The following is a 27,846-nucleotide window of genomic DNA, read 5'->3' on the forward strand; positions in this document are numbered from 1 at the left end:
CCTCGTCTCGGCCATCCCTCGGCATCTGCGCAACGAGGACGTCTTGCAGGCTTTGTCGGCGTCTTGTCTCGCAAATTTGATGCGGTTGAGCCCTAAAAAGGGCTACATTACCTGCTCCGTCCGCCAGCCTGGGAGTGTAGATGTGATGATGATACATCAGTGGGGATAGATCTCACATATGAAGGGGACATGCAAACTCCAACCTCCAAACTTCAAACTGTCTATGCCATTCGCCTAGTTGTCGGTATAGATTCAATGGCCATGGTTCACGCCAAGCACTGGCGGCATGTAAATGTCAATTTTCTGTTTGATGTGTGGTAGAAGAGCAAAAGTACGAACACTCGAGAGTGTCCATGAAATCTGAGCCGGGGAATACAGCACGCATTCAAGTTTGATGGCGCTGGCTTTGGAAGCCATACTTGGAGCTTAGGGTACTGGCTCATCAATGTCGGAGTACCCTGGGATGAGGCGCTCACTAGGTATACCTGGAGGCCAAGAACATGTGTGTTGGCGTATGAACAGAAGACCAAGTGACTAAAGGCTACACAAGACCGATACATTGCAACGCCAAAGAGATCTTTCCTTCCAGAGTTGATGGAATATCATAATCCCCTAGGAACCTATACGCTGCGGGAGTAAGTCTTCACTCCAGATGACTACCTTCCGTCGGTGATATCCTCTGCGGGCGGAGGTATCGGAAGACTCATTTGAGCAGAGGCATCTCGGCCTGGGCATCATCGTAACCTACAACCATGTCCTGGGAGGTAGAGAACGACATCGACATCGACAATGCTGATAACGTCGTCGACGTTCAACATTGCAGTTGATGGAAGTACTGTCTCGTCCTCTTGGAGGGACTGCACTTACCAAGCAAGACGTGGGGATGGAAAACCTGAGAGATGATGAACTTTGCGTGGTCCGCGCTGAAGCAAGCGTAACATTGTGACGCGTCCCGTCCCTCGCATACCGTCCTTCCGTCATTACCCCCCCTCGTGAGAATCTACCGTGCCACCTGCTCCCCCCGTTCCTCGAGCCCCTATCGGCAACTTGTGAGATGGAAAAGGGACGTCGGGGAGGAGGGTCCACTATGTCCTCTGCATCAGGATCAGCCGCGCGAACGGAAACAAGGGCCCCCGCGAGGAAGGGAATTTGATTGATGATCAACCTTTGTTGACCCTCTCACCTTTTGCAACCAGAGCGACGGCAGGGACGCGAACCTTGACTGCCTGCTTTCGCGCCCGAAACTCCGACATGACCAAGGGATCGAAGCCCGGCTAGTGTCGAGACGATGTCAAACCCCCGTCGGTTTCTAGCCAGATATTTCAGCAAGGGAAATGCCAAGTGAAAGGGGCGAGAACGGACAAGAGCCCGCCTGAGCTTGAGAGCCGTCTCAGTGACGGCGTAGCGATGAGGCGTGCGTCATATGGGGGGAGGGGGAGGGGGGTTTAGGAGCCCGCCGCTTATGCGATCTTCGGGCGACATGAATCTGGGTGGTGACATGTCTCTGCCTTCAGAGGGGTGATCCGAAGTTTGTTCCCTTCTTTTTGGGCCGGCAACACGACGTTCGGAAGCAGGAAGAAGACTGCGGAAGAAAGCGTCTCCTTAACCGAAACTCGTCGTACCTTCTATGTCGACAGTTTTGGGCTGCATGTGCCTGGATTACAGCCCAATAATGCCGTGTGAGCCGCCATGAAGCAGAGAGGCAGAGAAGCCCCAGGAAATCCCGAGGCAGGCCCGGGGAAACAAGGCCGGCGTCGGGTTACATTCATCCTATAGACTTTGGATAGAATCACCCGTCGAATTCATTTTGATCACGGCCGAACCCGGGTGGAGTGACATGGCGGAGATCTCGCGATGGGTTCGGGTCTCCCTTATAGTTGGGACCGCAGACGTTCTCGTAAGAGGCCGGAAAGAGGCTGGATATTCGGGAGGGCTGGCTGGTCAAAGAGCTGCGTGATCAACGGCCTTCCGTGCCATCTTTAGGACTGAACCACTGTCACACACGATGGAGACGTTGGTGGAAATAGAAATGTAGAAAACATCAGGTATGCTGGCGACCGCAAGAAACACAACGCCGCTTACTAAACGATTCAACGAGCCAGTGATTAGTATGACAGTCAAGGGTCTGGGAGGAAGAGTCCATCAGGACTGGGTAAGGGTAGCATGTCTGTCCATGAAACGCAGGATGTGGAATGCTTTGTTTTGTCACGGAAACTCGACCAATCTAACGTGAGAGTACCAATCAACGCGTTTGGGACCGACACTGGAAGGTAACCTTCAACGGCACAGAATGTAACGACGTACTATGACATGCAGAAATATCATCCGCGGCTTCATGTAGTAGTGGCAATGATTGTAGACCAAGAAAGGGATTGACGAGGTGTGGACTACCCAAACTTAACCTGAACGACATACCGTGGTTGGTTCTTGGAGTTGCGCAACGGCGGGAATGTAACTAGTTGCAAAACCCCATTGTCAAGACCATGATGTGAGGCAGCACGAGCACTACTGATTCGAGAGAACAAGGACAATCCCGAGTCACAAGCCAGAGATGGAGAAAGTCTCTCGTTTGCGACATGGTATCTGACGTGGTATCTTGGTTGATCGTTTTGAAGGCAAAGCAAAACCCCGCTCCCTTGACTCCGGGTAATCGAATACACTCGAGATCTTCAAGTGTCCTGATAAAACGTTCCCATTACGATGATGTTATCCCGTTGGTCAAGTAGGTCCACCGCGGACCCCCATCAACAATTGCACTTCTCGTGGCCGGCCCGCTATCTCCGTCTGGAACGGGTGGTCGGCGGCGGGGGCTCAAATGCATCCTCATCAGAGATCTCATCGTCACTGATCTCGACCGCGGCTTGCGAAGTCGTAGCCTGTGAGAAGTTGAGCTTCGTCTGGCGCGACTTTGGCGGCGCACGCGCGGGCTGGGATCTCCTGGCGCGGGTTGGCGCGGGAGGTTCTTCAAAATCATCATCCATCACCACGTCCTCTTCTTCAGATTCCTCCTCAAAGACGGGCTTCTTGCGGCCTCGAGCAGGGGCCTTCTTGGCTGGCGCCTTCTTCGCGGGCGCCTTCTTTGCCGGCGCAGCTTTCGTTGCTCGGGTGGCAGCCACCTTCCTTGCGGGTGCTGGACGAACCGCTGGCTCATCCTCCATGTCCATCAGGTCGTCGTCCTCCTGTGTTTGTGCCTGTCGTGACCTGGCAGGGGCTTGGGATACGGTTTCGGTCTCCACCACACCGGGCTGATCCTCCCAATGTCCATCCAAGTCCGAATCCCACTCGTCCGGCTTCGGCTTGACCGTACGCTTCGTTGATCTTTTGAGAACGCCCTTGGAGAACTGCTCCTCGAGCTTGGCCCGGTACGCCTCCATAGCGTTGTCCAAATCCTCCTCATCCGAGTCGAGGCTGAGCATCTGCTTCACTTGGCCAGCCAGAGACTCGCTGACAAACTCCTCCATCGCGTGCTTGTCGTCTTTGTTGACGAACTGGTTGACGGCGTCACCGAAAGGGGCTGTAGGCAGAATCTTGAGAGACTGGGCCATTAGAAACTCCTGAACCAGGGCCTCGACCTTGACGGTGTCGAGACCCAACGTCTCCTCCAGCATTTCGGGAACGTCGGTGTCGGCGTTGCGCCCTGGGCGAGGGTAAGTAGGAGCAAGAAACGGTGCAGCAGGAAAAGAAAACTTAAAAACAACGTACTGGTGGCGCCAGCCTTCTTCCGGTGGAAGTAGACAACATCGTTGGTGTTGGCCACCTTGCCGATGAATCGATTCGAAAACCGCTGGGGGTTCTCGCAGTCGTATTGACCACCCTCCGGAGCCGTGTACTCCACCTTGAGGCGGATCAAGGGCAGCGGAGGCTCTTCTTCGTCGTTGTCCTGCACGGCGTACCACTCTTCATTTGCCTCTTGGATCATCTCCTCGACCACGACCATTAGTCTCTTGGTAAGCTCTTGTCGGTTGTCCTTCTTGGCGTGCAGGCCCTTGAAGCGTGGGTCGGTCGCCAGCTGGAGCTCCTTCGTGATGAAGGGCCGGACCGTCTTCAGGGGGAGCTTCTCGACCTTGAAATCCTTGCCAGTAACGTTCAGGATGGCGACGTGTTTGGGCACAGCCTCGCCCGGCACAAGGGACGTCGCGACCGAGGAGCCCGGCTGCATGACGTGGAAGCCAGTCTCGGGATTCTGCTGCGGGTCGATGAGGCATTCGTGCTCATGGCCCCAGACTACGAGATCCATCCAATCGGGCAGCACATTCTCGGGGAGGTACGACGTTGCCGTGTGGGCGTGGTGGTTTTGGTGGACGGTGAGCAGGTTGAACCAATCCGATTGCTGGACTCCCGGGCGGAACCATTTGACCTTGTGGTCCCTGAAGGTGCGGAACATGCGCTCGTCACGGACGTTGCTCAAGCCGAAGAGGGCCAGCTTGGTCTGGCCCTTTTGCAGCAGCACGGGCTTCGCCTCGATGTTGTCGGCCTCGGCGATGCGGCCGAAGTAGTTGACCAGGCCAGCGACCTGGAGCAAGTCCAGCGAGCAGAAGTGGCCTTCGCCGCTGGGGTCGTCATGGTTCCCGTGGATGGAGAAGACAGGGATGGAGATGTTGATGTCGGGGTCTTCGTAGTTGACATGAGGGAAGGCGCCCTCGAAGACTTCGTTCGCATCGCTGAGGAACTCGAGCTCGCAGGGCTTCATGCCGAGGCAGTTTTTGCGAAGGCTGCGCATGACCTGGTACATGGACTTCCGGGAGGGTTTGTTGTCGTGGAAGAGGTCGCCGCCCAGCAACACCATGTCGACCTGTGCTCCATATCAGCCGACGGAAGCAGTCGAGGGTAAACGCAGTGTGTCCCACATCTTGGGTCTTTGCAAGGTTCAGGATCTCGTCAAATGTCCTCCAGCTGTCGTCCTTGCGGATAGGGTCTCGCTCTTCGTAGCCGACGTGGTTGTCTGTCGCGACCAGAATGCGGATGGTGTCCGCCTCTACACGGGGACGTGGGGTCAGCCATTGGTGGGTGGTGGCCAGGCGAGGGGTATATTGTATATTGTACCTGTGAAGTTGGGCATGATGTCGCGCTGGTCAAGCAGGTATACACCTTGTCAAGGTGTCCAGCTTGACAGGATGGATGAATGAAGGGTCCGTGATTTATGTCGATCAGCGAGGAACCTGTGAAACGAAAAGGACCAGCCGTTGGGCGTGGGGGCGGCTGCTTAAGTGACAGTCGCGCGGCGCGCCTCTCCAACCAGGCAGCGACGCGAAACTGCGAGCGACGGAACTCGCAGTCACGTGACGATGACAAGCGAAATGGTCAACGTTATCTGTATCGGGCTTGCTCAGGCTGGTGGTTGGCGGATTTTGGTTCGGGTCGGGTCGGTCTCCACCGCCACACCAGTCAGGCACCAGCCATGAGGAAGGTGAAGCCCCCCGGGCCGAAAAAATAAGCTTACAAAATAAGGTACACAGCGCCCAGCACGCAAGCTACTTCCTATTCACCTCACCTGCAGCAGCATCATTCCTTGGCTTCAGGCCTCTCAAGATTCCCAACGTCATGTTTCTGAGGGCCGCCGAATGGGCTTTGAAGTCCCGGGTCCTGTCCTCTACTACCTGCCAGGGACAATCATAGCACCTGGGTCTGCTGCATCTGCACGCGCTTTGTCCATCCCTTTTCTCCAATGGCAGACGGCAAAGATAGAGAGGAACCCAAACCTTTTCGAAGTATTCCAAAGGAGCCTCGTTGGCAACCCCTTTTTTGGAAACAATCGCTCCGAAGGCTGACCGACCGCCCATGACAACAAGTGAAATGTCATGTCTGGATTCCTCTGCATTCGCCGCCGTCTTGGCCGAACCCTGTAGTCGAATTTGTTGGGGGGGAGAATGGCAACCTCGATAACCGCCTGAGACAGCCCCCGGGCGAGCTCTGGAGTTATAACCTGGTGGTTGCGGCTTCTCCGGACCTCTCGCATCCCTCGTCGGGCCCCTCGTCTTTCTCTTTCTCGCTCTCTCTCGCTCTCTCTCTGATTGCCATACCTCGGCCTCCTCCGACCATGCCCCGTCAGGCTCCGCAATGCGCAACAGACCCCAGTGGCCAGTGCCGCTGGCCAGCCTGTTGCCAGGCGAAGCTCTGCCGATCAATTGCATTTCTTGCTGCCAGTTGCCCAACGCGGCAATGGGGCTCCCAATAGTCACTGGCCTTGGCAGAGCTGAGACCCTTCTTACGACGAACAGCCGACCCTACACCGGTTGTCCCATGCAATCCAATGGCTCCCAGAAACAGAAGGTTGTTTTGACTGCGGGGTGGGTGGGTGGGTGGTTCAGCGGATGGAGTCCGAGTCGGAGACGGTAAGCATTGGGGGGGGGTTGCACTTTTTTTCCATCAAGCCGAGCCGAGTCGACTGGAGTCGAGTCGAGTCGATCGAACGGTAGTCCGTTGCCCCCTTAAGCCCGATTAGGGAGGTTCGAGTGTATTGCCCTGGTTGGACTGTTGGCCGTCTTGGCGGGAGCTTGGCATGCGCGTATAACGGAGCGTTGTATGTCGCGATGCAACCGTACCGTGGTACGTTTGCCCTTTAGCGCCGGCTCCTGAAGCTTACTCGTCCTCCCGCATCTCTCGTCCTTCCAGATTCATCTCCGGTCGCCGCCCGGTCTCGCTGGAAACCCTCATCACCAGATCTCTTATCGCCCGCTTCCCCCTCCCTCTCTTTTCAGTCTTTCTCGGCTTTCCAGCCTGCCGTTTCCCCTTCTCCACACATCCGCCGCCGTGCTTCCTGCTTCGTGCATCGGTCTGTTCGGCTCATGCAACGCGACACTCTCACTGCCTGACAGGCCCTGGCCAGGCGGTGGAAGGGGGGCGGCGGGGGGGCATATGTACCGGAGAGGCAGGAGAAGAAGCGTCGCCTCAAATCCTCAGCTCTCCGACCTTAATTTGGTTGTCAGCATGCCAAGTCATGGCCGACGAATGGTCGAGGCGGTTCTAACCCCGGGTGGCCCATCGAACCGCTCACAAGCCTTTTTTCCAACAAAGCTGATTTGCCTTGATTGAGTTGGCAGAAGTTAGCCTCAAATAGGAAGGCATAATGGCTTACCCCACGACGTCGGCTCTCGACGTCTCCATCTCTCTCGAACTTTGGAGTCGTATCTCGTCGTATTTTTGCTGTCGGCCTGTCGCTGGCGGACCAGAATGCCGGCCTTGAACTGATCCGGAAGGTCGCAACTCTTTAGCCTCAGGCTCCAGAGTCATGTAATCTACTGAAGCCAGAAACAAGCTTGAGATGGATTCAAGGCGACGTTCTCGAGTATATATAATGTGGTCGTCCACCATCAGGGTTCTCTCTCTGTCTCGCTCTTGGCTCGCTATCCCTCTCAGCTCTCAAGCCCCTAGTCTCCCTTTGTTCGATCTCGATCCCACCGGTTCAGTCCTCCATCCATCATGCAGGCCAAGTTCACTCTCCTTGCGGTCCTTGCCGCTGTGGCCTCGGCCGCCGTCACCGGCGAGAGGGGCCGCTTGGGCTGTGGTACTCACGAGCCCACCCCTGAGCAAATTGAGATCGCCAAGCAGCTCGCCGAGCAGGAGGCTGCTGCCGCCAATGCCACCAGCGGCGAGTTCAGCTTGGCTGCCGCGGCCACCATCAACGTCAACACCTACTTCCACGTTGTTGCTTCCTCCCAGACCGTGGCCAACGGCTACATCACTGTAAGCATCCTTGATCACTTACACCCTTCTATGTAGAAGAGAGAGAAGAGAGAAGAGAGACAGAGAGACAGTGTGTGTGTGTGTGTGTGTGTGTGTGTGCCAGTCATACGTGCTGACAACAACTCCTTTCCCTCTTCACAGGACAAGATGCTGTCTGACCAGCTGGCCGTCATGAACCGGGACTTTGCCCCCCACGGCATCGCCTTCAACCTGGTTCAGACCACGCGCACCATCAACCCGACCTGGGCCCAGGATGGCAACGAGATGGCCATGAAGCGTGCGCTCCGCAAGGGCACCTACAAGGACCTGAACCTGTACTTTGTGCGCCGGGTCACCGACGATGCCTTTGGCTACTGCTACTTCCCCACCAACGCTGCCGCCGGATCCACTGCCTTCATCCAGGACGGCTGCACCATCCTCTCCTCCACCGTCCCCGGCGGTAGCACGACCAACTACAACCTCGGCAAGACCGTCACCCACGAGGTTGGCCACTGGTTCGGTCTCTTCCACACCTTCCAGGGCGGCTGCACCGGTGCCGGCGACTCCATCGCCGACACCCCGGCCCAGGCCAGCTTCTCCACCGGATGCCCCACCGGCCGTGACTCTTGCCCCAGCCAGGCCGGCCTCGACCCCATCCACAACTACATGGACTACTCTTACGAGTGAGTTTACCCCCCCCCCCCCCCCCGCTTCCCCCTCTTCCTCTGAGCCCGTTTCAAGACTTGAGAGCGATGGGTGCTAACCGGAATGATAGCTCTTGCTACGAGGAGTTCACCCCCAACCAGCAGACTCGCATGTACAGCTTCTGGAACCAGTACCGCGCCTCGGCTTAAGCGTTCGCGACCTTCACAGGCTGGAATAGGTGCGGCACAGGATGTTGGTAATCCATGGAGCGAGGAGTAATGGGATCTTGAATGTTGACGAGCGTTGATGATTAATGTCCCTGTATATGTGTAGTCGAGGCATTACTGAGAGGCGTGGGCGTGGGGGGGAAGGCTATGTTGTAGCTGTGAGAGCTGACGAGGAGTTTCTTGGATAACACAACACACCTCGACTTGAGAGAATAATATGGTAACAGTATTATTACTCAAGAAAATCAAAGTTCATCAAAAGTAGGTTGTCAATGATGGTCCAGTCTACGGACCTACTTGCGGCGAGAACTTGTATCCTGGAGCGTTGTACAACCAGGCAGTGAGTCCTCACAAGCAACGAAAATTGTGAGCAAACGCTCCGTTTGGAACATGCCAGCTCCGAATCCCTAGGGTTTTGCTATCTTCTCCTACCAAAAGAAGCAGGTCGATGAGAAACAGCCCCTCACTACTATATTTGACGTGGGATCTTGGAGTATTAGCAGCCGTCAGTGATGTTACCACAACATTCTGGATGAGCTAGAGCCACACGGACTAAGGTAAGCCTATCCACTTGCTTGCCTGCCTACTGTTTCAAAAGTCCCGGTGGCAGTCAGTTGAACCAGTATAAGGGCAAACCCTCTCAACAGGCAAAGATGCACGAAATCTAACAATGATTGATATTCTGCAAGCACAGTCGTTTTGTGCCAAATCTAGTTAAAGGATCGGGGTTCTATGAGGAAAGCAACAACGTATAACAGGATGCTTGTTTGCATGGAACCCCCCTGTTGCACTCAGCACGGATGACGACCGTCATGGATGGGGCACTCGACAGGCTCCTTGAGACCCTCGAGTTCCTAGCCCAAGTAAGAAGCCTCGACAAGGAAGCCCACAGTGAGCTTCGAGTGGCGCAGGACAGCGTTCCACTGAATGCTCGCGTAGGTCTGCATCACTATTAGCTTGGTGCTCGCCGTTGCGGTGTACGGCTCAACCTACGTCTCTCGAGGTGTGGATGTTGGGGTTGGCGGTGCCGAAGGGCTCCTCGTTAACGAAGGCAGCAGCTATTTTATCTAGTCAGCAAAGACCTCTTGTTAATCGAGTACAGCTGCTTACGGAAACCGTTGGAGCGGGCGCTGGCGTGGTCGGAACAGCCGTAGCCGCAGGACGAACTGGCAGGGGTGGCACCAGTGAACTGGGTGGTAACGAGGCGGACGTAGGCAGTGAAGGCGGTGTCGACGTAGTCGGTGTAGACAGTAGCACGACCGCCAGGGGAGTAGCCCGTCATGTCCTGGTTCAGCATGCCGAGGACGCGCTTGCCGGTGGTCCGGTAGTTGGAGAAGATGGCCTGGGAGCCGAGGAGACCGCCCTCCTCGCCGGCGTAGAAGTGGAACTCGATCGTGTTCTTGGGGCGGAAGCCGGCGGCCACGAGGACGCGGAGAGCCTCGAGAAGGTTGACAGTGCCAGTGCCGTTGTCATCGGCGCCGGGAGCACGGGCAGTGGTGGCGCCAGCGGTGGAATCGAAGTGGGCACCGACGATGACTGAGCAGTGTGTTAGTCAGGAATGTGTGTATACGGTATGATAAGTAAACAACGGTGACAAGAAGCCTGTCAAAGGCATAGGTGACTTACTCAAGTTGGAGCTGGTGCCGGGGTACTTGACGATGATGGAGGGCTGGTTGAACGAGTGGGTGAAGCGCGACACCGTAATGGCCGAGTAGCCAGAGGCGATGCTTACGGCCTGGTTGTAAAGCCAAGTCGAGGCCTGGGTGCCCGTGGTCGAGCGGTAGTGACGGTTGTTGAAGCTTGGAAATCTGTTAGCAATGTGTGCTGGATGCTTGGGGTGACGGTGTCCGAGGAGGTGCGGCGACTCACTTGGTCAGGGTCTGAAGCCAAGACTGAGGGTTGGTGTTGCTGACACGGCTGATGAGGGAGTTGGCCTCAGCAACGTGGGTGAGAGTGGTCGGGTAGGTAATGGCCTGGCGGGAGACGAGAGCAGTGGAGTTCTCGGGAGCCGTCGACAGGGCGTTGAGGACCTCCTCGTCCTGTGCAAATGTATTGATGATTAGCATAACAAGCAGAGACGCTCGGGGTAGTTGGACCAAGCAAGCATACCGAGATGTCGGTGATGTCGATGAAGCCGATGCCCTTGGAAGTGTACTTTTCGAACTTCTCGTCCTCTGTAACCCAAGAACCGGCGTCATCCTCCGACGTCTTGACGAGCCGAAGGCCGGGGTTGAGCTGGATGTCGCCGGTAGCGGGCGCGGCAGCGGCGAGGCCGCAGGAAGCCGCAGCGACGGCGAGGGTGGTGACGAAGCGCATGGTGTCGACTGAGTGAATGTGGACCTTGGGTTTGTCGAATGAAGGTGAAGTTGGCAGACGACTCAAGCGAAAGAGTCGGAAAAGCTCGCGAGGTGAGTCGTGACGAAGGAAAAAAGAGGGAAGTTGTAGACGGGGTTGGAGAGAAGGGTTGGTATTTATAGGTAGGCTTCGGCCTCTCCTCTCAGTATCGAAGATGCTTTTTTGAACCCTTCGTCCCCGCTCTCTGCTCCTTCCCACTTGAGAACCGAGTGAATTCGGCAAGAGGACCTTTGAGCAAGGGTGTTGAACAGAAAGGAAACCAATAACCTTGGCTCGGAAGCGCGCTTCACTTGTTGCGGGGGACCATCTCAGTCTTCAAGTCTAAGCTTAAAAGTCCCGCAGGACCCAAGAGCTTTCCAGAGCGCCGAGCTGCCGGAAAAGGCATGTCGATCGGCCCCCCGGGATGTAATGATCAGCCAAGCGAGCCTTGGAAATGGAGAGCGGCGCATGGAGTCGTGCTGCATCGTGCGCATGGTGACATTTCATCGGAGCGAGGGGAAGTATGGGGCAGGAGCATCAGCGACTTTAAGCTTATCTGGGTCGCCAAGGCATTGTCTTCCAACTCAGCTGCCATATCCAGTCTAGACTCGGCTGTTGGCCCGTAGAGCCCCGTCGGACAGCGAACGGCGTGAGGGGTTTGGCCCAGGCACTGACGTGGCTCTGTTCGTTCTGCCCATCCTCGCCATGGGAAACAGCCGTCACGCCATTGCTGTATAAGTAAACATATCATGCCGTCGTACGTGAGACCCCCGGTTCTGTTTAGGAAGTTCCCTTGCTGTTTGGATAGACTACGTCCTTGGCGAAGCACGATTTGCTCTCACAACTCAGCGACTATTCTCACAACTTCCTGTTTAGGTCATTTCGCAGCCCTCGATGTCCGGTGTGTCACTCTTCATACGACCTATCGAGAGTAAGGCAGTGTTGTATCGTTTGAACAAGAGGCTAGTTGCCTTCTAGAAGTAAACGGCGTTAGGCGATGAAACATTCCGGCATACGAGACGGGTCTCAGGAACAAAAAAACCTTCAAGAGCCTCTTTGGGCGGATTTCGAATAGTGGAACAGCATTCTGCTTTCTATTTTCTCACTAGAAGTTACATGCCACATGCTGGATATCATGACATTGATGCGAGTTTCGCAATACACCTCCCCACGCTTACAGCCCAGCTGCTATTCGTTAACCCGACCCCCCGATCCTCCTTGTCCCAGCAAAGCCTCCGCATTCCGGCTTAGAGCTTAGAAACCCTGCTTCTCGGCCTGAGCCTGCGCCGCCGCGATGGTCGCCTCCCGGTTCGGGTCGACAAAGTTACACCCGTTCTTGCCGTTCTGGAACTGCGCCGCCTCGGCTGAGCACACGCCCACGCCGCTCGCGTCTGCGCAACAGGCCGATGAGCAGTCCGAGTCGTCGACGCAACCCCCCGTGATGAACTGCGACCCGTCGCCCTTGCCGACGTTGCTAGAGCCGGCTTTGTTGGGTGTTATTTGGGCAAATGCGGTGGCCGCAACTACGGCGTTCAAGGTCAGGTCACGGTCATGACAAAAGATACGGAATCCAGGACAGCCAGGAGCACTTACAAGCGAGTGTAGCGAGGAGAGTGACGCGGACCATTGTGTTGCGATTGTAAGTCTGAAGACGATTAAAGGAAGAGGCTGGTGTAGAAGTAAAATGCGACGCCAGGTCGATGAAGAGTACGAGTTTTACACTAAAAATCGATTGATGCTTGCTTGCTTGCGTTCAAAGACTATAAAATATGCATCTCCAAAGATGGCAACATCGAAGGTACATATACTCTTCGAAGCAGTGCGCCTAGACTGTCACAGTTTCAAGAAGGTGGGTTGTGACCCCCCCGGTTGTCCGGGTTGATTCCAGGCTTCACCACCGTGACACCGGGCTGCGAGACGAGACCCAAAGAACCCGAGGTCGTGACCTGGGATACTTGAAACTCGCCTACAAAGACTCCACGAGGCTATTGTCAAATCATCGTGAGACTCACTCTGCGTAGTCGCCGGGACCCGCCGGAGTTCGGAGCATGGCATGTGTCATCCGAACGGCTAGATCGGTACGCTGCGGTTTGATCGTCGTCTGAACCATGTTTGGCCCATCGCCGAGTAATGCACAAGCCGTCACCAGGGGGTCGACATTCTACTATCTATATGTCGCTGCTGATCTTCTCTCCGTAGTCTGAATAATCGTTCAGGTATTGAGCGCCTTGTCTCATGGATCCATGGATTGACCACAACATATGCGATATCAACCTCCGTACTTGACCTAACTGAGTGGTTTTTCTTCTCAACGCCACAGAAGGCCAGCCATGCTGGATCTTGCTCACAGATGTATCGGAGGGGTGGAGTGAAACAGCACGGTACTATTAATATGGGAATAGAGCCACAGAAATGGAGCCAATCAATGGCTTTAGTAGGTGGTTAGCCATGTGATGTGAAGTTGCCTGCCCATACAATAAGGTTTCTTCGGGCTTCGTATCCCACCGGGTGCTGCTTAACGTCAATAAGCCTTCGTGGGGCGGAGAAGTTCGTTCAAGTCACCTAATAACCAGTCATATTGTGAGGACCCAAGCTAAAGTAGAAGAGGATTAATAATGGACTGAGTCTGACTGATGTTTCAAGCAGCACCAAGTTGTACGGCCTGGTTGGGGATATCGTCAAAGACCGATCAAAGACCGGTCGAAGACCGTTCAAAAGCCGGCCAATGACGGAATGGCCCAGCACGCAACTGTGATATAAGTATTTGGCAGTGCAAGCCTCCCAATCGTGTCTTTCTCTGTTCAAAAACCTGCTAATAACCGACTGAATTGTAATCGATCAACCCTGCAAACTTCCACCTTTTCAGAATGGTCAAGCTCGCCGCCGTTGAAGCCGCTCCGGTGTTCCTGAACAAGAGCGCCACGACCAAAAAGGTATGCGACCTAATCCTCGAGGCCGGCTCCAAAGGCGCAGATGTCATTGGGTTCCCCGAATGTTTCATTTCCGGATACCCCGGCTGGCATGCGCTGATCTCTCCGACCAACCCGCTCGTGCAATCGCTCTCCCTGAGGCTCTTCGAGTCCGCCGTCGAGGTCCCCGGCCCGGAGGTCGACGCCATATCGGAAGCGTGCAAGAAGGCCAACATTTACGCCGTCGTGGGCATCAACGAACGCCGCGCCAACACCACGGGCACGCTGTTCAACACGCAGCTCATCTTCGGACGCGACGGGACACTCCTCCACAAGCATCAAAAGTACATCCCCACGGTTGGAGAGCGGCTGATCCACGCGCCCGGCCACACCGGCAGCAAGGCGTCGGCAACGACGGACTTCGGCGCCGTGAGCGGCTTGATCTGCGGCGAGAACGGAAACCCGCTCGCGCAGTACTCGCTGGGGCTGGATTACCCCTCCGTGCATGTGGCGTCCTGGCCGCACTTCTTCAGCATCGACCACGACATGAGCGACGCGATCGAGGTTGCAGGCAAGGCCGTCGCCTTCTCGGTGGGCGCGTTCGTCATCAACTCGGCAGGCCTTGTGGGAGACGAGGAGCTGGAAGCATACGGGACCGAGGGGGAGGTCCGGGACTTTCTGCTGGGCGAGAGAAGGAAGAGGAGGGCTACAATCTACGGGCCCGGCGGCTTCGTCGTTGCAGGCCCGCTCGAGGAGGGTTCGGACAAGGAGATTCTGTATGCCGATGTCGATCTGCAGGTTGTCAAAGCGGTCAAGTTCCCATTCGACTATGCCGGGCATTACCAAAGGCCGGCGATTTTTGCGCATCACTTCAAGACGTACCTCGACAGTCCTGAACTGTAATGTGTTAAGTAGTCGATGGGGCTTAGCAGTTGTCATTTCCATTCACACCAACACCATATGCAGCCACTCACCAAGACTTTCTTCGTTCGTTTACCATAGGTATAATTAGTCTTGCACAACCTACTGTCTACAAGAAAGTCGCCCGGAAACAGGCTGTAGTTGGACATATTGGCTTCATGTCGAGTTATGCACACAGAAACGCAAGGGACCGACTTCCTGTTATGTATAGGAAGCTGCTGATCCTCTATTCTTAGTCTACTATAGCTCAAATATTGAGAGCTTTATCCCAAGAGTAAACAGCATCATGTTGCAGTGTCGACCTCGGGTGGGCGGACTGGTTGCTATTGGTTCAGATTCCTCCCTGGCGCACCTCAAACCACCACAAAACAGACGACTCAAGACCCCCGTTTCCCGGACTGGTCAGGTTGCAGCCGAACAACTCGCATTACTCTCGGCTCTTCCGACACTCGCCAGCCCGCCATTCTTATCCAACAGGACCGAGTACTCATGTAGACTGTTGCCAAGTTTCCGCATTATTGGCCAGGCGCTGTTGCAGCTTTCAAACATCTTGGCGAAGAGCTTGATGACCATGCCACCGAGAATCCCTAGAGACTGCGGCGTGTCTCCCTGGCTGTTGAAGTCATGGCCCTCAAACTCATCAAGTGAAGCCACGGCCTCGTTGACAATACAATCTATCCACCGTATGATTTGCCGTTCATTTGCTGAGAGTCTCATTTAGCGTTTGAGTCTGCCTTGGAAAGAAAAGCACACTACATTACTTACCGTCTAGCCTACTCGACTCGTGGTCTGCGGCCAGCATGAACAGCCACTTGCTCAGGAAGATGGCTGCCTCAAAGGAACAAAAGCTGTGTTGCAAACTCCAGAAGAAGGCCTGGCAGCCCGCGAGATAGTCGATGCCGAGTTGCACCGGGATGTTCAGCGCATGAACCGCGTGTAACAGTGCATACACAAGCTGGGGCCCACGGCCCGGCGGCTTCGCGTCCCACGCGTCGTCGGCGATGCTTTTTGCGCTGCCGAAGCACGCGTTCTGCTGTGTCCTACAGGTGAAGTACAACCGGACGTGAGCCAGCCCCAGCAGAGACGTCGCCGTCCACGAGAGGGACCCCTTTGTGTTCTTGACGTCCAAGACGGACTCGGGGGCCCTGCGCCACTGCTCGCGCCACCGATGCAGCGAGAGCTCGAACCTGGCGCCGTCTTCAGGAGACAGCCTCTGGGCGTGGCGGTCGAGGCAGAGCTGCTTCGCCATCATGAGCCGTTGCAGCAGAGCGTGCATAAGAACGAAGTTACCGAACGGCGAAGTGACGGGCCCATCTTCCGAGTGTGCGGACGGCTGGACCAAATCGAGAAAGGCTTTCTGGAAACGGGCCAGCGCCGGTCCCTTGGCCCGGGCCCGTATCCATTTCGACGGACAGCTGGCCAGCCACTCATCGCAAGTCACCGGCAAGCGGAGATCGAGCTCGTTTGCGAGCAGGATGGGCGGCACGCCGAAGACCAGGCTCTGGAGGTTCAGGAAGCAGAACGCCGAGAGCTTCGCCCGCCGATCCGACTCCTCCCTTACCCAAACGTGCCAATCGTCACAGTCACCCGAGGAACCGTCTACCAAACCACCGTCTCTTATGCACCAGGCGAGCATGCCTTGGTATTCGAGTGACTCCCGCACGAGGACTTGGTCTTCTTGCCAGGCCGAGAACGTTGCCAGCAGCAGGATTGCCTTTAAGAAATCCATGCGCACGGTTGGTGTACGGAAACTCGTGCTCGTTGCCTCAACGCCTACAATGCTATTACCGGCCGGGCTGGTCGCCTCCCCAGATTTGAGTCGGTGCAGTACGATCGCCCGCCCAGCCCGGTAAAGCTGGTTGGCATTACGGGTCTCGTAACGGAGCTGAGCGCCAACAGACAGCAAGGCCAGCACCAGCTCCGGGGAGTCCGGGTAATTCTCAGCAGAGAATGTTGGCATGTGGATGAATGGATGGTGATTACTATAACCATCCACAAACCCGGCGATGTAGCGCGATATTGACAGCCTCGATGGGAGTTTAAACCCGTCCAAAACACCTTCATACTTACTCAGATGCTGGCTGAATCTACTCCGTTGAGCTTCGCTTACCTTCCAGGGTTGAGTTAGAGGTTTCAACTCGTGGAAGTCATCTACATTTACAATTAGGGAACGGAGTCGTGAGACTGGACTGAATCAATGACGATCATCTTCCTACCTTCTCCGGTATCCGTGTCAGGGATGGAATTGCAGATGCGAGTCGAAGAGGAGACATTCGAACTCGGCCCGGGTCTCTGGCCTTCGGAAGTCGGCCGCTCGAGGCAAGGACCCGGGACGCTACCGAGAGTCGGCGCAAATGCTGGAGATTCTCCCATTGGAAGCACATCGGGTGGGGAAAAGTCGAAGCCGTGTTCAAAGTCCAACCCCACAGAGTCGAAGAAGTCGGAAATGTCTAGCATGGCTTCCATAGAGCCAGGAGGATCCAGGAGCTCGGGGGCATCTCCAAATTGGGGGTTTTCCACTAGCTCCTGCGTAATCATCGGAGCCAAGTGGCCTGGCTGCGCAGCAGAGTTCAAAGACATGTGGCTAGTATCGTGAGTGGCAGTTGCTATGCTGTCGTTGTAGACCGGCCAGGATCCCATAGTGTTACCAGTCGAGCTCTGGCTGGAGTTCGCGGTGCTTGGGGATGTTGACAGCGAACTGGCGGTGACGCCTGCATGGTAAAGACGCTCATGTCTGGTGAGCAAGTCTCGCCTGGCAAAGGACTGACCGCAGTGGCATCCATATGGCTTTTCTTTGGTGTCTGCGGTGTGTATGCCACTCACTAGTCAGCCCTTCCGCAAAAGTCAAGCGTCGTCTTTCCCTTGCAAGAGCCACCCACGCGTCCTTAAATGTCTCCGTAAATGTTCGCCGCGAGCGAATGCACGGTGACAAACGTGGCACCTTTTCGGCAAAGCAGGGCCTCTTCCGGAGGCCATAGTCTTCAACAGTATCCCAGAGTATGGTCTGTGTTTGTATGTCTGGGAACAAGCAACATCTGATAGAATCACAAAACCAGCAGAGATTCCTGGTGGTGAGTAAATCCCCCCCCCCTTTTTTTTTTCTTTCGGAAATGACGCGACAGCTAGAGTTTTGTAGTTTCGCGGAATTAGTAATCAGCAAGTTCAGTGTGCACTGAATCGCATTAAGTCGGTTGATCCGTTGCGCCACGATGCCCCGGCTCCAGACTTGATATACGCCGTGGAAACGACTACAGCTTGCAAGCGGAGGTTTGAGAGGCAGACCTATCTTCAGTCTTGGTCTAAGAAGAGCGATTCTGCAAAGCCGTTGGACTTTGAGTCTGCAATAACGACGCATTGTGTGATGGCGTTGAGATTGTGGTTCCAATGAAACTGAGCACGCCTGTGTGTAGACACACAGTACTGAGGGAACCACTTGGCTGACTCCAAAGTTGTCTGGACCAACAAGGTCATTCATTGTCTTGTAGCATCAAATACTGACGAACTTATCAAGACGTGCCTTAAAACAGACAGACGACAGCACCCCTGCAGGGTTTCGCTTCTCAAGTCTCTCGATGTTGTTCTCATCTACGAAGCGGTAGTTGACCGGAGCCATGTCACCAGCCCTGTTTTTGCCGCTGAGGGTGGGGACTTCCAGCGAGTTGGAGTACCCCAACTCTTGCATCATGGGTGGGTGCCAAGTGCTAGGTTTTTTGTAAGCTCATGGTCAACTGTAAATTTTAATCAAGGGTGAGTGCAATAACAATAAAGACGGCAAATTGAGAGCCATGGTGATTACCAAGAAGAAGTGTATTGTGGTCAACAATCACAGACGACAACGATTGGTTTTGGATCCAACTCATGCTCACGGATAGGCCAGCAGAGGACTCTGTTGGCCTTGCGTGCCCCTTAGCCCTTCAGCGTGGTTATTGGCCTCTGCAAAAGACTTTCCCCTCGACAAGGTCGTTACAGACTCGATGCGCGCGGCTCGCCGGATGATTGCGAGCCAAACCTATTATTCTCGACTGCCATAGTCTTGTTCTGCGGACGATAGGAGTCTCTGCCTTTCTTCCACGGCGTCCAATGCGGGCTTCTCCTCCTTCACAAATGTGCGGCCCTTGATGGCAACAAACACCGTGAGGGCGACTCCAACTATGGCACCTGCACATCCGAGTGTGACGTTGACTGGTGTTGGATCGCCATGTAAAGGACCGTGAGTAAGAGCATCGAGACCGGACTGTGCGAAGTTGATTATGCCGGACACACAAACTATAGTGCCGTATATCCGTCCAAAAGTCGCAAACCCGAAGACCTTCGTTGCATAATCCCTAGAAATGGTCAGTACAAGATCATTTATCGAGGTACTCGTGACGACTGGGCAGCTTACGAGATGGCTGAGTAGTAAAGAGGCCTGAAGATGACAAAGAGGATGACAGTGGTGTATCCAGCCCAGCCAAAAGGCAGACAATTGAAAACACCAATGGCAACTATCAGGACAGTCAAGACGCCGAACGTTGTGGGAACGCTGAGATTGTTGAGTAGTATGCCAATGAACGGAGTCGACACCAGGCCGCCAATCGGCAGAGCAGCGTCGAAGAATCGGTTGATAGCATCGGCCTCGGCCTCGGAGCCCAGCATGTACCGGTATTGGGCCCGGATCGTTGCAATAAAATAGTTCATCCTGAGCATCTGGACGATAGTCAGAGCCAGAATGAGAGTGAACCATGGACTCTGGATCTGCCGATGAGCAGGAACACCGTGGAGAACACCCCACACGCCGCTCGCTTCCTGGCGCTCTTCGCTAAGTTTGACGCGCTCCTCACGTTGTTCGGCGTCACCGGCAACCTCTTCGATCTGGTCTAGTTTGGACAGCCGGCGGTCGGCTCGAGCGCTTCGTACCTTGCGAAGCTGCCTGGCATCATCAATCTCCTCGTCTGATTCGTGAACGTCACGCGACTCGTCCTGGGCCTTTTCGATCTTCTGTTCCAGCTGAGGCATGGTGTGATAAGAGCGGACCGGCATGTACATGATCTCGGCGATGAGGATCAGAACGGAAATGGAGATGTACGCATAGAAGAACTTCTCGAGTGAGAGTTTGCCGTCCGTCGCTTTGTAGACCATCCGATAGATGAGAAAGACGGCGGCGGATGCGTCGAATGCGCCCGTGACCAGTGCGATGATGAGTCCGCTGTACTTGGGAAAGGCGTTGGCGAGCTGGAAGCTGGAAACAAATACAAAGGTGCCGCCCAACGCCAGGAAGATGTTTCCAAGGAAGTAGCCGTCAAAGCTAGTGAAGTTGTGCGAGGCAGCCATCAGAACGCAGCCGACAATGAGGCAGATGGACGACACAATCCAGCATACCCGCCTGCCATAGCGATCGAGAACGGAGCCAGCCAGCAGAGAGGAAACGTTGGTGGTGACGGACGCGGCGATGAAGAACAGGTTCAGGCGTAGGTCTTGTTCGATGCAAGGTATGTACTCGCCGTCTTCGACCGAGCTCGGGTCATTGGCATCGCACAGGTCGCTGTAGACCCCTTCCGAGACGAGAACCGGCTTTAGAGCAGCGAACCCAAAGACGATGCCTGCAGCCAGCCAACAGGCCACTATTCCGGTTGCTACTTGCACTACGAGGAGCGCTAGTTAGCTAGACATCAAACAGCCATATTGCCGCATTGCGGCCTTTTCACATACCCCATCTCTTTGCGTTCGAGACCTTGTACGCTGCGAGAGGCTTCTCGGCGTGAACGGTTTCAACTGGCGCAAAGTTCAGTTGACGCCATTGCAGATCCTCATGGCTGACTTCGGTCGTTCCGGGCTGACCTGTGCCGGGGACAGCCTCGTCGTTGTCATTGCCATCGACCTGTCGTGCAGGACGCTCGTAATCGAAGCCTTCGGCCTGGGTGACATGTTGAGCGAGCGACATTGGCCGGGACTATGAGTTTGAGGAGGTAACAATCTTAAACGTGAGGGAGAAGAGGCCTGGGGGAAACCAATTGGCAGAACAAGGGCGACGAGGGACTCGGCAACAAGCACAGAAGGATGAGTCTATATGGTGGAACGAGTTATACACATGTACTAAAATAAGGGGGGGGGGATCCTTCCGTATCATATTCTGCATGCCGTGTAACGCGCACACCGCTGCAGCATGCCGTGTCTGTGACGTAAGGCGTAGGGTGGGGAGAGTTCGAGCTTTCCAGCAATTTCCAAACCTCCCGGGATGCTCGGGCCAACGCCCGGCTCTCGGAGTGGAGCCACGCCGGGGTATCCACCCCGTCAACTCGCCAGCGGCCCGGGCCGTTTGCGGACAGCTGGTCCCAGGCCCTTTGACTCATTGGCCGAGTTTGTTGGCGAACCGACTCTTTGACCGAATTGTTTCGCCGTATGCGACGAGGACCCAGGGGCCTGCGGTGAGAAGAAGCCCAATGCCGCCGAGCAAACTCGACGCCGGTCCGTACCCGAGATTGGTATACATCTGCACGGTCACAAGCGGGAAGATTCCGCCAATGAAATTACGACAGAACGATTGTGCTGCCAGAGCGGAGCTTGCGTAGCCATGATAGCTGTCGGCGAGGTAGTTGAAAACGGCCAGGTAGACGGAGTAGATGCCCAGTGTGGAAATGCCAATACCTATGGCTGGGACGATCCAGTGGATCTGGATACGTGCTGTCCATCCGAACACGAACAATCCAATTGGTAGGCAGATGCTCTCGACACAACTGAAGTATAGCCGTCGCTCGGGGCGATGCAGTGGTAACCTGGGGTTCGAAAGTCCGTCTAGCCAACGCTCTTGGCAGATGCTCACAACCGTGGCGATGACGGATGCCGCGCATGAGCTCGCGAGGACCGCATTCGCTGACGATAGGTCAAAGCCGTAAACGTGAGTGAAAATGAGCGGGACAGCGGCGAATCCAAGATAAAGGATGGCCCAGCTGAAGGCGGCCCACAGCGAGAAGAAGAACACGATCGGCTCAGTGAACAGAAGCGCGAATGGAAGCGTCGCTGATGTAGCAATCTTTCGCACGATCGATTCATGTTCTTTGTCATGCTCGAACTTCCACACGATACTCTCGCACATGATGACCTGCTGGGTATTTGGAGATGTCACCCTGAAGTTGACGGCTGATTTGGTCCCAATATCATCGTACCAGTGGTTCAGTGCCGCGGCCTTGCGGCGGAGCAAGACATTCTGCCGAGTCTCCGGGACAAAGACAAATAGTGCTAGGACCACGATGGCGTTGACAATGGATTGAACCCAGAAAATCCATCGCCACCCCAGATGCTGGACGATGAAGCCGCAAAGGAGGGGTCCCAACCCAGTTCCAAAGAGGGCACCGCCGGAGAAAATGGCCATTGGCGTGTTTCTCTCTTTGGGGCCGTAGACGTCCGAGATTACACCCCCAACCATGCTTGAGTAGGTGGAGCTTCCTACACCGGAAAAGAATCGCAGAACTAGCATGCTGCCGGATACCCTTGTCAGCGATGATGATTCTTTTTGACCCATGTGGGCCTTGAGCTATGAGAGATAAAGTATCACCTACCCGGGGTAAGACTGTGTGACGGCACAGCCAATCTGGCAGGCCACGAATAGGACGCCAGTCAGCGTGAAAACCAGCTTTCTCCCCCACACCTCGGATATGGGGGCCAAAACCATCGGTGTCAGAGCGAAACCGGTCGTGAAGGTTGTGATACCCACGAGAGCCGACACCTGGCTCACGCCCCATTCTTCTGCCATGGCTGCCTTTGCAGGGGCATACGAGCTAGCCGCAACTGACGCGAAACATGTCGCTGTGCAGAGTAGGCAGAGAGCCAGTCGTTTCCTCAGTGGACTCCAAGCTTGAGGCGATGTGAACCTTTCGTTGATGTGATGAGGCGGTCGAAGAGTCTTCACTTCGGCAATTTTTTCGTGCCTAAAGACAGGAACCGGGAGGATTGTTTCGAATGAGACTTTCAAATCGACGGTTCCGGTAGGCCGGTCACAATGACTAGTCATCGTTGTTCTGGGAAGTGGATTAGGTATTAGTCGAGAATTATGGAAGTTTGAAGGCTCAAGACGAAAGAAACCTTTGAAGCGTTGAGCCTAGAGAAGGTTATGTGTGAATATGGGATGTTTGAATCCCAGAACCCTAATGTATTTGATGTACCAAGACCCAGCCTCTCAGTACCTTATGCTCAGTAGCCTCAATACGTAATGTGCCAGGCTAAAATACGGACTCTCCAGTGAGGACTTCCTATCACGTAAATGATGCTTGCAATGGCACGACGGGAGGGTTGATGGACGTCGTGTTTTTGCAAATGTCATTAAAAATATCACGAACCCGGGTTATCGGTTTCGGTTTCGGGAAGAGAAGCCGTTGTACGAGAAGGAATTCGCAAAAAGAAATCTCTGGAAACGAAAGTGTGGTAATCTCCTGACGTTAAGTACGATGTTTGGCTGCTGCTTTCTGGATGGACATTATGCCAAATGGGTCTATTTCTGTGCGTCTGCGACTCGACATCTCCAAGTCTCCAACCCCTAAGTGGGCCCTCTCCAACACTTGCATCCAAGTTCCAAAAACAAAAGCATAAAGGTAACGACATTGATCACTTCCTGGCAAATTAGCCATTCACGCCTGATTGATGGTTGATCACAAGAGGATGACTGAAAGTCACAGATGAAGTTCCTACATTGACAACATCGTTTGTGTTTACACCTACACCGCTGCGAAACCAGCAGCCTGCCTCGGTCTGGGTTGACTTAGTGTCGGGGACGCCATCGTAAAGGGGTGGATCTGATGAGAATTTTTTTATTTTTTTATAGATTTTCTTTTTTAAAGTTTTTCAAATCTAGCAACCAATTATCATGTCTTCTTTGATGAATAAAAGGATGCGACTATGACTGAATCGACTTTGTTGGAAACGGCTTGGCACTCGACTCTCCCCAAGCCCTTTTGCCTCTCAGTCCAACGAGCGATGCGGTTGACTGGATTAACGGACCTTATTTCGCACTGACCGGATAGGTTTCTATTTCAAGCACCAGCCACTTCTGTGAAGTAAAAGTTGAGTTTGCGGCTTGATGCTGCTTTTACTTCTTTTCGGTGCTCCGTATCGAGTAAACGTTACACCGGCTGAAAGTCGAGAATGATTGCTGTCCAAGCCAGCCTTGAAGCCGAACCAACCAAACAGTTAGCTTCTCTGGTTAAAGATCGTTCACCATGCAAGCCACTTTGTGGGGGATGGAACAGCCAAAGGTCCAATATCCCATGTTCTATGGTATGGCAAGTGCGACTGAACAAACCTGCATACAGTGCAACTCAGCTTGCAGTGCATCCATCTGTCTCCGGCTGACGTCAGATCGCCGACCTTATGTGCATAGACTAAGTTGACTAGTTGTGAGAGCCGAGACCGCTCGGAGTAGATGTTCAAACACACTGTCTTGATGGAAGAAATTGCTTCGACATGGCCTATATCAACCTGCGTGTGACATCCCTTGAAAGAGCTACTTGGTGCTCTATTGATTAGATACATGCACGAGAGAAACTGCGGTCTGCAAGCCCTCTTAAGTCTCACTTGCAGCATGACATGTGACATCGCCGAAGCTTCATGTTGGCAACTGATGAGGAAGCCCAAGGTTGTAGACTGTTTCCAAGCTCAAAGGGAAAACACAACGAAAAATTAAATACACTCTTGGAATGCTTCTTCACATCTTTGACGACTGGAATATTAATGCATGCACCTCCTCTGTCGCTGGAGGCTGGTCGAACTGATACTATCCAACATCAAGCTCCTAACTGATCCCAACGACACACAATTTCTCAGAGTTCTCAAGTCAAAATTTCCAAATACCAAAGGAAACCAGATCAGTCAATGCAACCATAAAGTTCTTCAAGGCTGCATCCACCATCACCATCTTCCTGAGCGTAGCTTCCGGCAAGACCTAGCGCCAACAAACTGGCCCCTCTGCCAGAAGCTGCGTCGACGTCAATGAATGGACATGGTGCGTGCAAAACGAATTAACCTCTTTTGATCTCGAAGTTGACAAGAACAAATAGCCACGGAGCCGGCGGTCTCGCCGCAGCCGGAGTTGACTGCCAATATGACCGGATCATCATGGAAGGACTCGCTTTCTGGTTCCTCGTCGGTAAGCTCAAAGAGAAGCCCGAGGTCAAGCATGAGATTGTACCGAATGTCGAGAATAAGCCCGCAATCATGTTGGCGCGGAACGCGGCCAAGATGTGCGATTTGGGAGCCGCCTGCACTCCTCTTTGCAACGGGTTGGACCCCTGGATGGGCAGTCCTTCCCGTGCTGCGTTGCATGTTCTGCATGGCTGTTTACACCTTGAACGGCCGGGGTGGTGGCTGCTTACTAGCCACAGGCTGGTACACCCCAGCTCGATCAATGAACTGAACTGACGTGGGGATGGAGAGGGGGGGGGGACTGGGGGTTTATTTATGTGCTGGAGAGGACATGGCAATCTTGGCAGCGCGATCGAGGGTTTGTCTTGTGGAGATTGAATCCAGTTCGCGTCGCTTTGACTTATCACATTGTTACGATGGCATGGATCATGGATCATGGATCATGGATCAGCGACATCAATGATATTGCTATGTGGAATCACGAGGCGGCAAGTCACGATTTGGCCTCGAGATTCGTCGAACTTCCGTTACTTTGCAACCTGCAGCGTACAGCAGCTGCCAGAGCCATCAATTGACCCGTCCCATAGCCCCCCTCGCCAATTCATATTATCATGGCTACGTGATGTTCCAGTGCTGAACCATGAGGGGCTTTTATTGGGCTTTTACCACCAGAATACTGAAGGATCTCGGAGGTCAGGACCGCTTCAGCTCGAAGCATCGACCACTTTGCCAGCACCAAACTTCTTCTGCCACTCATCATTGACATATCGGTAGTCTTCTGGTCCATAGGGCGAGTAGACCTCGGCCATGAAGCCCTTCTTGTGGTACGGGGCCAGTCCAAGATCGCGCTGCAGCAAATCCAGGTACGGAACGGCATCAAAGACGAAGCTGGGGCACTTGTTGGAGCCCCAGTCGGTCGGGTAACGCCAGTGGCCGAAACGGTTCATCAGGATCGTGTCATACTGCAGCTTCTCCAACGTGGCCTCGTCGCCCACGGCCGCCGCGGGATCGTTGACGAGGAGGCCGGAGAAGTAGGCGCTGATCCACAGGCCCTGGAGATGGGCTGTGATGACGTTGCTGAAGTTGCTGACCATGCCTACAAATGCCGTGTCGCGGGTTCGTAAGAAGCGTTCCGAAGGCGGGACTATGAAGTGGTGAAGCATATACGGCGTGAGAGGCTTGTAAGGGGTGACTGTGTCGTCGCTGTCGATGCCCTTCTGCTCGGTCAGTGGGACGTAGGCCTTGTTCCAGACGGGCTGGTTCTTGAGTCGCGGGAAACGCTCGAGGATCTCCTTGTCGGCGCGGTCAACCAAGTCGGTCTGGCCAGCAAGATCCTCGCGTGGCGCATCGTGGGGGGGTGCATGGGGAAGGCCGAGTTCCGTTTCAATGCCTTCGGGGAGGAACTTGATTGGCGGAACATGCTTCCAACCAGTGTGTGCGAGAAGCACATCCGCAGCGAACTCGGTCCCGTCCGACAGATGGACCTTGCCGGGGGTGAGGCGATCGATCTCGCCTAGGTGAACGTCGACGATTCCGCTCTTGATGAGCTCGAAGAAGTTGGTGTCGTAGTTGAGGATACTGAAGCTGGGACCAGTGAACATGGGCTCGGTCCACGGCTTCAGCTTGGCCGTGTTTGGATGCGAGTCGTAGGCATTGAGAGTCATCACGTCACCTCCCAGGATCTTCCAGAAGGTGTCGACAATGGCCCGGCCAACTGCAGTGCCGTGGAGGAAGCCGCGGATGCCCGTGTAGCCATCAGCATCGCCCCATACACACGGGCTGAACCAAGTCAGCATTCTTGTATCTAGGGGAGGTCAGCATGGTCGCGGAGGGGGCTTCTCGGAAATGAAAGGGCCTTCCTTACTGGCAAGCTTCTCCAGCCACTTGCTCAGCGGCGTCACGAACGGGGGTGCCATCCAGCATGGACCGTGTCCTGTTGCTATGTGCATCTACACGTTAGACAATGTCTCTATCATCAGTCTAGAAGGGTGTCCTACACCGAATAACCCAGTTGACCTTCACTCCGGCAGTTGCGTAGGCGTAGACCGCATCCCAAGCGAACTTGGTGCCGCCAAACACAGTCACCGTACTCGCCGTCTTTAGGGTGTCGGCGTTCTGCTGGAAATGCTTGCCGTGGAAGACGCGGCCGCCGAAGGACTCCTGGCCCTCGAAATGAGGCAGCCATGGTTCCGAGGTCATGCCGGTCGCGACAATTAGTCGGCGAGCAAACACCTTGGACTCTTCCTTGTTCGCATTGAGAACGGTCAAGACCCAGCCTCCCTCGGCGGTCTCTTGATGTTCGGCAACGAGGACTTTGTGGCTGGACCGGACCTTGTCTGCGATGCCGAATTTGTCCGCATATGCTTTGATGTAGGCGTGAATGGTCTGGCCGGGAATGTGTTGTCCTGGTTGAATGTTGAACGTCTCACTGTCCATGGGAAAGTCTGGGTACTCGTATGTCCCCAGCAAGTTGTTGCTCTTCAAGCCTGGGTACAAGCGCTCATTCGCCCATGTGCCGCCAAGGGTGGGCTGGGAGTCGAAGATGACCAGAGAAGACCGCGGCTGCGTGCAGTGATACTGCTTCGCGGCGCCTAAGCCGTACCATCCTGTTGTGCCGTATCAGTTTTCCAGGTGCCTCTCGAGAAGTCGTGCTAGACGCAAGCATAGAGAAACCTGGTCGGCGATCATGAACCAGCGGGGAGAAACTCACCGGCGCCCACTACGACACAGTCAATCTTTTCCATGTTGCCAATGAAGACAGAACCAAAGCAAAGAAGACGACCGAAGGAAAAAAAAACACTTGCCCCGTTCCCAAGCTAGTCATTGACGTGCCGGGGGGTGGTGTTGATAAACCTGAGCCGAGAACGTAGGTAAGCTGACATGGTTAGGTCATGTTACCCTCCCCCGATGGTCAGCCTACCTGTACTTGACCTGTAGGGACCTCAGCCCGTCAGCTTACCTACGTTCTCCCCAAGCCTCCTGTGCGTTTGTGACCTATCACCGACGGCCGCGTTTAATAAGAATCTGACAACATCGGA

The 27,846-nt window shown here is 54.7% G+C and overlaps 9 protein-coding genes across 9 annotated transcripts; 2 read left to right on the forward strand and 7 right to left on the reverse strand.

Moving 5' to 3' along the window:
• Positions 1–2,523: 2,523 nt before the first annotated feature.
• Positions 2,524–5,764, reverse strand: CDEST_07510 (Putative DNA double-strand break repair protein Mre11). The gene is made up of 4 exons (XM_062923669.1): positions 5,044–5,764; positions 4,848–4,975; positions 3,703–4,792; positions 2,524–3,637 (listed from the first exon to the last, which is right to left on the reverse strand). Exons 1-4 carry the CDS (start codon positions 5,057–5,059, stop codon positions 2,775–2,777), a joined length of 2,097 nt encoding a protein of 698 aa, XP_062779720.1. The 5' UTR covers positions 5,060–5,764; the 3' UTR covers positions 2,524–2,774.
• A 539-nt stretch (positions 5,765–6,303) lies between these two features.
• Positions 6,304–8,772, forward strand: CDEST_07511 (Putative peptidase M43, pregnancy-associated plasma-A). The gene is made up of 3 exons (XM_062923670.1): positions 6,304–7,683; positions 7,825–8,345; positions 8,438–8,772. The coding sequence occupies exons 1-3, from the start codon at positions 7,420–7,422 to the stop codon at positions 8,514–8,516; spliced, it is 864 nt and encodes a 287-aa protein (XP_062779721.1). The 5' UTR covers positions 6,304–7,419; the 3' UTR covers positions 8,517–8,772.
• Positions 8,773–9,240: 468 nt separating this feature from the next.
• CDEST_07512 (Putative peptidase M28) lies at positions 9,241–11,342 on the reverse strand. Its single transcript, XM_062923671.1, has 6 exons — positions 10,644–11,342; positions 10,404–10,573; positions 10,161–10,333; positions 9,645–10,070; positions 9,528–9,592; positions 9,241–9,475 (listed from the first exon to the last, which is right to left on the reverse strand). The coding sequence occupies exons 1-6, from the start codon at positions 10,848–10,850 to the stop codon at positions 9,389–9,391; spliced, it is 1,128 nt and encodes a 375-aa protein (XP_062779722.1). The 5' UTR covers positions 10,851–11,342; the 3' UTR covers positions 9,241–9,388.
• A 780-nt stretch (positions 11,343–12,122) lies between these two features.
• CDEST_07513 (uncharacterized protein) lies at positions 12,123–12,610 on the reverse strand (the record flags this gene model as incomplete). Its single annotated transcript, XM_062923672.1, has 2 exons — positions 12,462–12,610; positions 12,123–12,391 (listed from the first exon to the last, which is right to left on the reverse strand). Exons 1-2 carry the CDS (start codon positions 12,493–12,495, stop codon positions 12,123–12,125), a joined length of 303 nt encoding a protein of 100 aa, XP_062779723.1. The 5' UTR covers positions 12,496–12,610.
• A 929-nt stretch (positions 12,611–13,539) lies between these two features.
• Positions 13,540–15,092, forward strand: CDEST_07514 (Putative nitrilase/cyanide hydratase, carbon-nitrogen hydrolase). Its single transcript, XM_062923673.1, has one exon. It carries the CDS (start codon positions 13,736–13,738, stop codon positions 14,678–14,680), a length of 945 nt encoding a protein of 314 aa, XP_062779724.1. The 5' UTR covers positions 13,540–13,735; the 3' UTR covers positions 14,681–15,092.
• Position 15,093: 1 nt separating this feature from the next.
• Positions 15,094–17,674, reverse strand: CDEST_07515 (uncharacterized protein; the record flags this gene model as incomplete). The annotated part of the gene is made up of 4 exons (XM_062923674.1): positions 15,094–15,402; positions 15,464–16,849; positions 16,915–17,499; positions 17,578–17,674. 4 exons carry the CDS (start codon positions 17,672–17,674, stop codon positions 15,101–15,103), a joined length of 2,370 nt encoding a protein of 789 aa, XP_062779725.1. The 3' UTR covers positions 15,094–15,100.
• An 823-nt stretch (positions 17,675–18,497) lies between these two features.
• On the reverse strand, positions 18,498–20,655 carry CDEST_07516 (Putative major facilitator superfamily, MFS transporter superfamily). The gene is made up of 3 exons (XM_062923675.1): positions 20,387–20,655; positions 19,083–20,319; positions 18,498–19,023 (listed from the first exon to the last, which is right to left on the reverse strand). The coding sequence occupies exons 1-3, from the start codon at positions 20,616–20,618 to the stop codon at positions 18,711–18,713; spliced, it is 1,782 nt and encodes a 593-aa protein (XP_062779726.1). The 5' UTR covers positions 20,619–20,655; the 3' UTR covers positions 18,498–18,710.
• Positions 20,656–21,023: 368 nt separating this feature from the next.
• On the reverse strand, positions 21,024–22,427 carry CDEST_07517 (Putative sugar transporter, major facilitator superfamily, MFS transporter superfamily; the record flags this gene model as incomplete). Its single annotated transcript, XM_062923676.1, has 2 exons — positions 21,024–22,152; positions 22,234–22,427. 2 exons carry the CDS (start codon positions 22,425–22,427, stop codon positions 21,024–21,026), a joined length of 1,323 nt encoding a protein of 440 aa, XP_062779727.1.
• A 2,818-nt stretch (positions 22,428–25,245) lies between these two features.
• On the reverse strand, positions 25,246–27,796 carry CDEST_07518 (Putative flavin monooxygenase, FAD/NAD(P)-binding domain superfamily). Its single transcript, XM_062923677.1, has 4 exons — positions 27,519–27,796; positions 26,806–27,414; positions 26,673–26,747; positions 25,246–26,612 (listed from the first exon to the last, which is right to left on the reverse strand). The coding sequence occupies exons 1-4, from the start codon at positions 27,550–27,552 to the stop codon at positions 25,513–25,515; spliced, it is 1,818 nt and encodes a 605-aa protein (XP_062779728.1). The 5' UTR covers positions 27,553–27,796; the 3' UTR covers positions 25,246–25,512.
• Positions 27,797–27,846: the final 50 nt, after the last annotated feature.

The sequence above is a fragment of the Colletotrichum destructivum genome, chromosome 4 (genome assembly GCF_034447905.1).
Source record: "Colletotrichum destructivum chromosome 4, complete sequence".
Lineage (NCBI taxonomy): Eukaryota > Fungi > Ascomycota > Sordariomycetes > Glomerellales > Glomerellaceae > Colletotrichum > Colletotrichum destructivum.